Raw genomic sequence first — 13,190 nt, forward strand, 5'->3', positions numbered from 1 at the left:
GAAGACATGAGGTATATGTAACTGTGGCCATCTTGGAAAACACAGTCTCTCACATACCTCCTAAAGCCATTTTGAAAGAGGGAAATTCCTGCAATGAAGAAATACTATAGTTGGAGAGATAGCACCCATCATACAAATAGTAAACAAATAAATAATAGTCTCATTCTGGTTGGGGTGTAATCTACTAAAGATCTCGAGATATTCCCAAGGCTCCAGTAGACTGAGAGCCTGAGCACATGTTCCAGGGCACAGGCTATTGGACTAGTCCTTGAAGCAGCAGTGGATTTGGTTTATGTGGCTTGAGAGTCTGAGCGCACTAGGAATTCAACTCCACCCCGCGCCCCCCAGAGCCTTGTCTAAGTAGGTTCCTCGGTTCTGGGAGCTTGATTTTACTTGGTAGAAAGCTTGGGACTTGGAGACTTTCTTGGACTGCTTGCAGGAAGGTCTGTTCCAGTGTACCTCTCAGCCATTCTTCATTCCCCAGGGCATTGACTGGTCTCTGGAGTCTCACAACCATCATGAGATGCTGACAAAAAGTCCTGAGTCTCGTTCTCTCTCACTCCAGTATTGATCCTTCCAATCCTGGAGGTGAGGGACTGTTCTCCCTCCAGCTTTTTGGCCATACTTGATGAGGTCTGCAGATGCTATTTTATGTTTTCTCTTTTTCAAAATTGAAAATGGTAATAGCCAGCCTTTATTAAGTTATAAAGATACCACATATATAGACTAGGCATACAGAGGCAAGGCGTTGATGGCATAGACTCTGGAGCAGTATGTCTGAATTTACATTCTGCCTCCCTCTAGATGACCCTGGGCAAGCTATTTAATCAGTCCATGCCTCAGTTTCATCATCGGTATGATAGAATAACAGCAGTACCTACCCTCACACAACTGGTGATAATGATCAATTGAACAGGTTAATGTGAAGTTCTTAGGACTATGCATGTTATGTAGTAAACTACAGTAAGCAGTATGAAAGGTATGGTTGTCATAGTCACTGTTTCTTTTGGAAGTAGATGAAGTCGTATCATCCCTTTGAGAAATGTGAATAGCAGGTGCCCACAGTGATGGTGGATCACTGAAATTCAGGTTTTATTCCAAACAATGCTCAGCTATTCTTTCGTTATACATGGGCTTGTGATTGTACCCACTCCATGAACCTCTGGATTCACACTGACTGCGCACGTGATCAGAGAGTGCCCCTTGCTTTCCTGTCTCTGGATGTGACTCTTACAATAAACTTCCTCTGGAAACTTTAGTTCTGGGAGTCTCTTTTGCGCAACCTACCAGAGACCGCTTCCGTCACTTAATAATGCCACCGTATTCTAATTTAACATAAGTGTGTACATTAAATATATGCTTGTATGTATATGGATACACACACATGTGCATAGACACATGTACACTTCATTTCTACAAGCATTCCGGCACTTTTTTTTTTATCATATACTCACTTTTGATCTTACACGATTTTTTTTTCAAATGCTCTCTTACTATTCCTTGTGTGTTTCTTTACCTTTCACTTACTTTTATTTGACTCTCATTTCATGAAAGGTGAGTTTTGAGATCTGAAATTGTGAGATTAAAGTAGATTTATGTCCAGTGATAAGCTTAATTGAGACCTAAAATATGAGCACATAAATCATTATATTTTTACTTATTTATTACATATGCCTTCGGTTTATTTTATCTGTCATTAAAGAGTATGAGGTCAGCATGAGAAAGCATCTCATTTGGTTTCTTAACAAAATTTAATGCATAGACTGATTTATTTTCTACCAACATTACACTATTAGGGTGAGTTGTTGATTAGCAATTTACAGCAGTAGACAAGATCAAGGCCTACCCTTAGGCTGATTTATCATAGTTCATATATTTACTAACAGGCTGGCAAGTGAAACCTTTGAAAATATAATGAATTTAAAATGTCTACACATTATATCTCACCAGGTGATTAGCTAACCTACTCCTTGTATATTTGTATTCTTCTATATTGTTTTGGAAGCAAACAAATAGAGCTGTATTACATCAATAAAGTAAATTTCAAACATTCAAATGTTTAACCATTCTGAAAATAAACACCATCACATGCCACAATTTATTTTACTCTTAGTTTATTGTAATACTTTGCATTCAATTTATAAACTAATTACAAATTGGAAGCACACATACACTATGTTAGAGCTGAAAGGGAACCTTAGAAGTGATGTTGTCCAGCTTTATTTTATCGATAGATGGATGAAATTGCAGGAGACGGGAAATTGCTCAGTGTAATAGAGGTAGTTTGAAGGAGGACTTGGACTAGGCCTCCCTGACCCTTTTTATTTGATAAAGTGTTTTCATTAGATACCATAGTATATAGGACTGAAATGATGAAATTTGTTTTGCATCTGTCAATAGTAATTGTTAGTAACATTTTCTAGGGGAAGACATTTTTATACCTACTTAGCAAATTAAACACTGCTTTATATTTATTGCTATTTGGTATCAAAAAGAAAGATACATACATGAAGCTGGTAAAAAAAAAAAAAAACAAAAACAGCACAAAACATCCATAACTGTTTAGAGAATAAATGGTAACATTCACTTGGGAAAGTTCTAAAAGGCTAACTCTCATTATTCATTGCGTGTTATGGAAATTTTACATAAATTGTTGTAAATTCCTATTGTTTATAGGAATAAATTTTAAAAAGTATATGATTTGTTTACACCAAAGTAAGCAGGAAGTTGTCATAAATTCATTTTACTATCCCAGTTTATTCCTATACTGTGTTTTAGCCATACTAGGGAAAATTTGAATTATTTTTCATTGCATTTTTACACATGTCAGAAGTATTCCCCTAAATTTATTTATATCATAACAATTTATTTGAATGTGTATATCCATAAAGCTTTAATTAAGAAAAACAAATCTTTGGGTCAGACATTCAACTTTTCTGACCATCAAAACATTCGTTTTCTACTGAACTTGAGCTGTAATGTTCATGATAAGGCTAACCTGAAGACATTTGCCTAAAATATTGACCCAAGTCCAATGTATTCCCTAAAAAGAGACCTTAGAAATGTGAATTTCAATTTATGACATTATAGATCTTCCTTTATGGAATCATTTTGAAGCTGAGAAATCAAATCCATATTGGAGGTCTAAGTTCCTAAAACAAACTAATGTTTCATAGTTCAATTTAATTTTTATAAGATGTATCATTCTGTTTTTAAGAGGAAAAAGACATACACAACTCTCCTTTAAGAATGTTTCAATATCTGAAACAACAAACAATTCTGGAAGAGATAATAGTTTGAGAAGATAAAGATTACTGCAACAGAAGATTAATAACTAAATATCTCTTAATACATCTTTGCAGTTTAAAAATTTTTAATTGTGTTTTCATCATTAACTACAGATGTTATAAACTTCAATGTAGGGTCAGTTTGAAATATAGATAGATAAGTAGATACATATATGTGTATGGGTGTGTGTGTGTTCAGTTACTAAGTCATGTCCAACTCTTTGTGACCCTAAGGACTATAGCCGGCCAGACTCCTCTGTCCATGGGATTCTCTAGCAAAGAACACTAGAGTGGGTTGCCATGTCCTCCTGAAGAGGATCTTTCCAACCCAGGGATAGAACCCAAGTCTCCTGCATCTCCTACCTTGGCAAGTGGGTTATCTACCTCTGAGCCACCTGGGAAGCCTAGATAGATGATGATAGATTTTAATTCTAATTGTGATTCATTTTCTTTTCTCTCTGCTAGCTACATTCCAAATAATGAAAAGCACATTCATGCGAAAAGAATGCATTATGGTTATTTATATGAGAACTATATTGCTCAAATTTGGGGGGAATATTAATGAATTATAAATGCAAATGAACATGGCTGAGATGGGAAATAATTAACTTACACAACAGGATATGGGGTATTCTATACAACAGTTGTATTTTTAACAGAATTTCCACTATTCATATTATGAATACTCCCACTATCTCTGTTGTGAGAATACATTAAAGTCCTGTCAGCAAGTCCAGGAGAAAAGGGGTAAATGAGATAAGTAGGTCCGTGAAGGTGACTGAATAAAGGAACAGAGAGGAAGGGAAAATTCAAGGTTGATGTGGGTACTTGCAACCTGGATTGCTGATAGAGTATCAAAAGGAAGGTACATATAGTGGAGCAAAAGCTGTGTTTTAAAAGTTTAGCTGAGGAGAAAAAAAAAAGGCTTTAGACACGGTGCTAAAGTAATTTTATTTTCTTCTCAAGTTACCTTTATTTCACAATGTTTTAAAATCATCCCTGCCTTATCTGGGAAAAGGCAATGGCAATCCACTCCAGTACTCTTACCTGGAAAATCCCATGGGCTGAGGAGCCTGGTAGGCTGCAGTCCAAGGGGTCGCGAAGAGTCGGACACGACTGAGCGACTTCACTTTCACTTTTCCCTTTCATGCATTGCAGAAGGAAATGGCAACCCACTCCAGTGTTCTTGTCTGGAGAATCCCAGGGATGGTGGAGCCTGGTGGGCTGCCGTCTATGGGGTCGCAAAGAGTCAGACACGACTGAAGTGACTTAGCAGCAGCAGCAGCCTTATTTGATTCATGAGAACAGAGGTGCAGCGTGTTTTTTTTTTTTTTTAATGACAACTATATTGAGATAAAATTCATAGAACATACAATTCACCCATGTAAAGTGTACAATTCAACAATTTAGTAATGTTTTCATGGAGATGGAAACCAGATACAAACAATTTTGGAGCATTCTTACCACCTCCAAAGGAAACCCCTCACATATTAGCAATTCCCTAATCCCTCCTACCGCCACCCCAGTCCTAGGTAACCACCCATCTACTTACTGCCATCACTGATTTGCCTATTCTGGACACTTTTTTACCAACCCTTTCAAGTTGGACCCCAACAAGGGTCCTCCTGCCAGGAGTCACTGTGGCCTATATAGAACATGATGGACCAAGTTCAGTTCAGAAGCAAAGGAAAGGTTTTTAAAAATTTTTTTGACATGTACACACTGCTATATTTATTCTTTAATTTATTTTGTTCACTTTGGGCTGTGCTGGGTCTTCGCTGCTGCTGGCGGGCTCTCTCTAGTTGCGGCGCACTGGCCTCTCATTCCGGGGCTTCTCCTGGTGCAGAGCACAGGCTCTAAGAGCACGGGCTCAGTAGTTGCGACTTGCTGGCTCTAGGGCACGCAAGCTTCAGTAGCTGTGGTGCAGGGGCTCATTGCTTGTGGCTCACAGGCCTTAGAGCAGGCAGGCTTCAGTAGTTGTGGTGTGGGCTTCATTGCTCTGTGGCATGTGGACTCTTCCTGGGCCAGGGATTGAACCTGTGTCCCTGCATTGGCAGGCAGACTCTTATCCACTTGGCCACCAAGGAAGTCGAGCAAAGCTTTATTTTATTTTTATCCCAAATGTGTTTACTGGGGTGATCTCCCATTCATCTTGATACAGGGTGCTTTCACTGCTGCATGCATCTGAAGGAGCATCCTTCTGTAAGGCTTGCTTTTCCTCCTGTAGGCGGGCAGAGGACCGTAGAGAGCCCAACACACAAGCCTACTGTTGGTGCATGGCTAAAGACGGTGGTGTAGCACTTTCACAGCACCATCTTTTAGGATGTCTGGCTCTAGGTTATCGATCATACCATTGTGACTATTTGGGTTGTGAAGATCCTCTTTATATAGTTCTGTGTATTCTTGCCAACAAAGGTCCGTCTGGTCAAAGCTATGGGTTTTCCAGCGGTCATGTATGGATGTGAGAGTTGAACTATAAAGAAAGGTGAGTGCTGAAGAATTGATGCTTTTGAACTGTGGTGTTGGAGAAGACTCTTGAGAGTCCCTTGGGCTGCAAGGAGATTCAACCAGTCCATCCTAAAGGAAATCAGTCCTGAATATTCATTGGAAGGACTGATGCTGAAGCTGAAACTCCAATCCTTTGGCCACCTGATGTAAAGAACTGACTCATTGGAAAAGACCCTGATGCTGGGAAAGATTGAGGGAGGGAGAAGAAGGGGACGACAGAGGGTGAGATGGCTGGATGGCATCACCGACTCAATGGACATGAGTTTGAGTAAACTCCCGGAGTTGGTGATGGACAGGGAGGCTTGGCCTACTGCAGTCCATGGGGTCACAAAGAGTCAGACACGACTGAGCAACTGAACTGAAAGAGGATGGTGGTTTTACAGCATTCTGGGCTTTTCACATCCACAGTATGGGAATTAGGGTTGAGTACGAGGCACTTCTTGTGTTTCCTCTTCTCCTCCACGGAGGGATGACGGAGATCCTTTGCCAGGAGGTGTGTTCTCTGGGGGAGGTCGTCACTGCCAGAAAGAAAGCTTTGTTTTTGATCAAAGAATGGAGAGGTGAGAGCTTGTGCTCAAGAATGCAGGCTCTCTGAAAGGCAAGTTTGCATGGATGGGGTGAGGTGGGGTTGCTTTATAGGCTTCCTGTCGGTGGGGAAGGGGCTGACTTCCCATGGGTCTGGTGCAGCTGGGCTGCTCCGCACACCTGATCTCAGTGCCAGGTGTAGCATGTCTGCACCCTGCCCAGCACCTCCAGCTAAATCGCAGCGTCTTGCACAGCGCTTGCGCAGTGCTCGGGCGCACGCCCACAGCCCTCAGAGCTGAAGCCGTCTTGCACTAGGAGCTCCGATCTGAAGCCTGGAGTGCAAGACTCCCACATTGGCGCGCTGTGAGCAAATGAAACTGAATGATCCACGAAGGGAAAAAAAAAAAGTTAGACCTTATTACCTAGATTCTATCTTTGTTTCCCAGAAATTATTCGTGAAAGTTGCCAGTGACAATTTCATATAATGGGAAATTTTCAAAGTTTATCCATGTTTTAGCATGTATCAGTACTTCATTAATTTTTATTCCTAAATAATATATACCATTGCATGAATAGACCACACGTTATTCATTCGTCCGTCAATGTACACTTGAGTTGTTTCTGCTTTTTTGGATAACATGAATAATTTGCTATGAACGTTTGTTTAAAAGTTTCAGGTGGGTGTCTTTTCATTTCACAATCGGTAGAATTCCTAGGTCATAGGATAGCTTTATGTATAACATTTGGAGGAACTTTCAGACTTTTCCAGAAGTGTCTTTTTCCCTCAAAGTGACTTCATTATTTTTTATTTCTACCATGGTGTATGAGAATTCCAAATTATGCAATACTGCTAATATCTGTTATCTGTCCTGTAAGTTACAGCCATTCTAGCAGCAGGAGATTCAAAGGTCTATCTCACGGTGATTTTAATTTTTGTTTCCCTTGTACTTAACCATGTTACATATTTTTAATATCTTTATTGACATTTTTATACCTATTTTGAAGACATGTCTGCTGATATTCTTTGCCCATTTTAAGTTGGGTTTGTTTTATAATTGATTTATAACTATTCTTTATATATTCTAGATATAAATACATTATCAAACATATGGCTTATGAATATTTTCTCCCATTCCATGGATAATCTTTTTCTTATTAGGGTCCTTTGGAGCACAGTAGTTTTGAATTTTGATGAAGTATAATTATATATATATATTTTTTTTTTTTTTCTGTTTTTGCTTGTGGTTTTTCAAGAGAGTTCAAAAGCTGTCTCTACTTTTGGACTACCTTATCTTGGTCACATCTAAGAACCATTGGCCAAATCCAAAGTCAGGAAGATCTACACAGAGAGAGTAGTTTACTCTTATGGGAGTTTCTTAGCGTTAGGCCTCATATTTAGTTCTTTGAGTCCTTTTGAGCACAGTTCTGTATATGAATATCCAGTGTCTTAGCACCGTTTGCTGATTATGTTTTGTAGATTTCTCTGTTAAGCTGTCTGCCTTGTTTGCTATTGAATCAAGCTCAGTCTCTACTAATTTGTGGCTGATTGCACTGTTGTTTTCAAAAATAGCCTGGTGAGTAAATTACCCCTCAATGTAATCTAATTAAATTTAGGTTATTTTGCAGGAATAGTTTATGAGGCCAGTCCTTAAGATTTGTTCTGAATCCAAGAGTGGTCTTTAAAACTCTTTTCGCTTGGTGAACTCTGGTTGGCATATGACTGGCTAGCAAATGACTTAGCTTCTTCTCAATGAGCTACCAGTCTCACTCTGTCTTAACTACTTAACACCAGAATCGCCCCTCTTTTCAATCATAGCCTTAGGCTTGCATGAAGGTTCACTTTTTTAAATAAAGTAGTTCCCTTCAGGTGAGCTCACAACCTCTCTCTTCTTTTAGACTACCTCATCCTGGTCAAATGCAAAGCTAGTGCTCCAGAGTTCTATAAGAAGCTGGCCATCAATTCTCATTACAGATAGGGTGCTGAGCAGGAATTATAGCCTGCAGGTGTCAGCTTGCTGCTACGGATGTGGAACCCCTGCCCTAAGCAAGCTGGGAAAAGGGAGATCAGGTGCCCCCTATTTTTGGCCTGTGGCTTCTGGGGTTAGTTCTTTGTCCTATGAGTGGAGGCCTGGGTAGAGGAAGTAAGCCTTTGACCTCTTAGTTATCAGTTCAGTTCAGTTCAGTCACTGAGTCTTGTCCGACTCTTGGTGACCCCATGAACTGCAGCACGCCAGGCCTCCCTGTCCATCACCAACTCCCAGAGTTCACCCAAACTCTTGTTCATTGAGTCAGTGATGCCATCCAGCCATCTCATCATCTGTCGTCCCCTTCTCCTCCTGCCCCTAATCCCTCCCAGCATCAGAGTCTTTTCCAATGAGTCAACTCTTCGCATGAGGTGGCCAAAGTACTGGAGTTTCAGCTTCAGCATCATTCCTTCCAAAGAACACCCAGGGCTGATCTCCTTTAGAATGGACTGGTTGGATGTCCTTGCAGTCCAAGGGACTCTCAAGAGTCTTCTCCAACACCACAGTTAAAAAGCATCAATTCTTCAGTGCTCAGCTTTCTTCACAGTCCAACTTTCACATCCATACTTGACTAGATGGACCTTTGTTGGCAAAGTAATGTCTCTGCTTTTGAATATGCTATCTAGGTTGTTCATAACTTTCCTTCCAAAGCGTAAGCGTCTTTTAATTTCATGGCTGCAATCACCATCTGCAGTGATTTTGGAGCCCCCCAAAATAAAGTCTGACACTGTTTCTACTGTTTCCCCATCTATTTGACATGAAGTGATGGGACCAGACGCCATGATCTTTATTTTCTGAATGTTGAGCTGTAAGCCAACTTTTTCACTCTCCACTTTCACTTTCATCAGGAGGCTTTTGAGTTCCTCTTCACTTTCTGCCATAAGGGTGGTGTCATCTGCATATCTGAGGTTATTGATATTTCTCCCGGCAATCTTGATTCCAGCTTGTGCTTCTTCCAGCCCAGCGTTTCTCGTAATGTACTCTGCATATAAGTTAAATAAGCAAGGTGACAATATACAGCCTTGATGTACTCCTTTTCCTATTTGGAACCAGTCTGTTGTTCCATGTCTAGTTCTAACTGTTGCTTCCTGACCTGCATATAGGTTTCTCAAGAGGCAGGTCAGGTGGTCTGGTATTCCCATCCCTTTTCAGAATTTTCCACAGTTTCTTATGATCTACACAGTCAAAGGCTTTGGCATAGTCAATAAAGCAGAAATAGATGTTTTTCTAGAACTCTCTTGCTTTTTCCATGATCCAGTGGATGTTGGCAATTTGATCTCTGGTTCCTCTGCCTTTTCTAAAACCAGCTTGAACATCAGGAAGTTCACGGTTCACATATTGCTGAAGCCTGGCATGGAGAATTTTGATCATTACTTTACTAGCATGTGAGATGAGTGCAATTGTGCGGTAGTTTGAGCATTCTTTGGCATTGTCTTTCTTTGGGATTGGAATGAAAACTGACCTTTAAGATCTAGGCCCTTAAATCTATTTCTCACTTCCACTGTATAATCATAAGGGATTTGATTTAGGTCATACCTGAATGGTCTAGTGGTTGTCCCTACTTTCTTCAATTTAAGTCTGAATTTGGCAATAAGGAGTTCATATTTGAGCCACAGTCAGCTCCTTGTCTTGTTTTTGCTGATTTTATAGATCTTCTCTGTCTTTGGCTGAAAATAATATAATCAGTCTGATTTCGGTGTTGACCATCTGGTGATGTCCATGTGTAGAGTCTTCTCTTGTGTTGTTGGAAGAAGGTGTTTGCTATGACCAGTGCATAATCTTGGCAAAACTCTATTAGCCTTTGCCCTGCTTCATTCCATATTCCAAGGCCAAATTTGCCTGTTGCCCCAGGTGTTTCTTGACTTCCTACTTTTGCATTCCAGTCCCCTATAATGAAATGGTCATCTTTTTTGGGTGTTAGTTCTAAAAGATCTTGTAGGTGTTCATAGAACCATTTAACTTCAGCTTCTTCAGCATTACTGGTTGGGGCATAGACTTGGATTGCTGGGATATTGAACGGTTTGCCTTGGAAATGAACAGATATCACTGCCCAGTAAAATGTAACCTTTGCAACTTAAAACTTGGAAGGGGAGGTGATGTAACAATGATGGGCTCTTATGCTTCCTGATGAGATAATGATGTTCCTCGACAGGCACCTAAGAGAAAAGAAACCCCAAGTTTTTGTCACATCTACCCGGAGTATAGCTTCTAACACGATGAGCTGGGGGATGGGACAAAGAAGGGAGATGATCAAGGATCAGGTGTCATAGACCTCCACTGTTTTACAGAGGTTGAGCATATTTCTTTCAGCATTTTTTATCCTGAGAACATTTTCTGTGTGCTATTGGGGTAACTTCCAGACATGTTTAATGGTAGTCCTTTTGTTTTTGACATTTTCAAAATTATTATAGCCCCTATTTATAGTGCTTTATTTACATATTAACCCACTTTAACAATCACGAGAATCTTATGAAATAAGTATTATGTTTATTTTACAAATAATGACACTGAGGCAAGTAAATGGCATAGCTGAGATTTCAATACAGGAATTCTGGCTCCATAAACTATGCTTTGAAGCTCATACAACACTGTCTTTCCTGAAGTCCAGAAATGACAAAATGCCGTTTAACCCCTAATTGGCAGTCTTGGAAAGAAGAATCTTATTAAAGTTTTTTGTAGTGAAATAAAGTTCAATGGAAACAAGATTTTGAGCTTCAGCTATTATTTTCAGTTTTGGGGTGAAAAGCTAAAAAGACTACTAATCCCGGTGGCTAAAGGCCAAGGGAAAGTCCCACTTTGTTTTGCTTTTGTTGTTCTCTAAAAGTTAATGGTGATCCAAGCAAAGAGCTCCTACACAGGAGAAATTAAATATGCAGGAGCTAGTGTAAATAATTGAATAAGGTCCCAGTGGGAGGAGGAATTGGGATCCAAAACAAAGAAATATATAGAGAAGTTGGGCTTTGGGAATATATTTTTTGGGGTGTGAAAAGTGATACTCTTTGCATAGCTTAGAGGTTGAGGGATTTCTTAAACTAGGAAGATAATGATAATGAAATTTAACACTAAGAACTTGAAATCAGATGAGTATATAAAAAGAAAGATGAATATTTATTTTTAATCAAATAATGTTGCCAGATTACAATGGATTCTACAGATTTGACAAATATATTATTAAATTTTTTTTCAAGTACAGTAAAAATAAACATTTTCACATGGTTTAAAATAACCATGTTTTTAGAAGCTGTTTGAAAGTTTTGTTTATCTGATCAATACATTATATGTCTGTTTCTGAAACAGAGAGTCATTTTATTATTAGGTTAATAGAGGACATAAAAGAAAGAAACCTTAGAGATAAGGCAGATGTACAGGAGTAAGTAATAAAAAAATCAAGCAAGTCATAGCCACATTTGGATTGGTTTATGTACTACCTGAAGGGAAAAATATATGCTATAATGAGATTCAATAATAGCCAATTACAGCAGATCTTATGAAGAACCAGTTAGAGGCTTGAAAACAAATATATCAAGTTCAAAAATAGTTTCTGAGAGTCAGTTGAAGACACTGACAAGCAATTATATATATACATAGAAATCCAAAATCAAATAAAGTTGGTTTAGTTATCCGTATAGCAGTTAATTGACCAGATGTATCTCAAAATAAGACAATCTCATATTTGCATCATGAAGTAAGTGGAATTATTAAACCAATTTCTTCTTTTAAAAGGGAGAATAAAATGACATTTTCAAACATTAAGATAAAATTCAATAACTGACATGAAGCATTTGTGATAATGTAAGGAGCTCTTGTAAAACTAAGGAAAATACATTGCCTTACATGTCCTTCAAAAAGTCTGTAAAATGTCTTTCATCACCTTAGAGGAACATGACAGTTAATAGTAACAAAGAAGTTGTATCCATTCAAAATCTAAATATATGTTACAATATGTACTTAATTATGAGGTTAAATAAAAAATTGATGTGACATTTTAAAACATTGGACAAAAAAGTACTAAGTACTCTCACTATCACCTTTACTGTTTCTTTTATCCTTGTGATTTGATTTTCTACACTGATGTGAAATTGAACTGAAAGGTAAAGTCCTTGGTTATATGGTGTAATTTGCAGGTTCAGTTCAGTTTAGTCGCTCATTCGTATCCGACTCCTTGGGACCCCATGGACTACAGCATGCCAGGATTCCCTGTCCATCATCAACTGCCAAAGCTTACTCAAACTCATGTCCATTGAGTCAGTGATACCATCCAACCATCTCAGCCTCTGTGGTCCCCTTCTCCTCCTGCCTGCAATCTCGCCCAGCATCAGGGTCTTTACAAATGAGTCCATTATTCACATCAACTAGCCAAGTACTGGAGTTTCTGTTTCAACATCAGTCCGTCCAATGAATATTCAGGACTGATTACATTTAGGATGCTCTGGTTGGATCTCCTTGTAGTCCAAGAGACTCTCAAGACTCTTCTCCAACAGCACAGTTCAAAAGAATCAATTCTTCAGCACTTAACTTTCTTTATAGTCCAACTCTCACATCCGGACATGATTACTGGGAAAACGATAGCTTTGACTAGATGGACAGTTGTTGGCAAAGTAATGTCCCTGCTTTTTAATATGTTGTCTAGGTTGGTCATAACTTTTCTTCCAAGGAGCAAGCATCTTTTAATTTCATGTCTGAAGTCAACATCTGCAGTGATTTTGGAGTCCAAAAAAATAAAGTCTGTCACTGTTCCCATTGTTTCCCCATCTATTTGCTAAGAAGTGATCAGACCAGATGCCATGATCTTAGTTTTCTGAATGCTGAGTTTTAAGGCAACATTTTCACTCTCCTCTTTCACGTT

At 39.0% G+C, this 13,190-nt stretch overlaps 1 protein-coding gene across 10 annotated transcripts in view; it reads left to right on the plus strand.

The window, feature by feature from the left end:
• The first annotated feature begins 4,674 nt into the window (after positions 1-4,674).
• The window catches only part of LOC147370072 (uncharacterized), a 204,243-nt gene continuing 195,727 nt past the window's right edge, over positions 4,675-13,190 (plus strand). For 9 of the 10 annotated variants that reach the window (XR_015168640.1, XR_015168641.1, XR_015168642.1 and 6 more), the window contains exons 1-2: positions 4,675-6,997; positions 7,798-7,894. Coding sequence is in view for 4 of the 10 variants with exons in the window: in XM_086413796.1 (XP_086269922.1) it covers positions 6,973-6,997; positions 7,798-7,894 (122 nt within the window). In the remaining 6 variants the exon portion in view is untranslated. The remainder of the gene's footprint in view (positions 6,998-7,797; positions 7,895-13,190) is intronic. The other variant, XR_015168644.1, reaches the window with a different exon arrangement.

The sequence above is a fragment of the Bos grunniens genome, chromosome 7 (assembly GCF_055505025.1).
Source record: "Bos grunniens cultivar Pamir isolate PY7600 chromosome 7, Bosgru_T2T1.0, whole genome shotgun sequence".
NCBI classification, from domain to species: domain Eukaryota; kingdom Metazoa; phylum Chordata; class Mammalia; order Artiodactyla; family Bovidae; genus Bos; species Bos grunniens.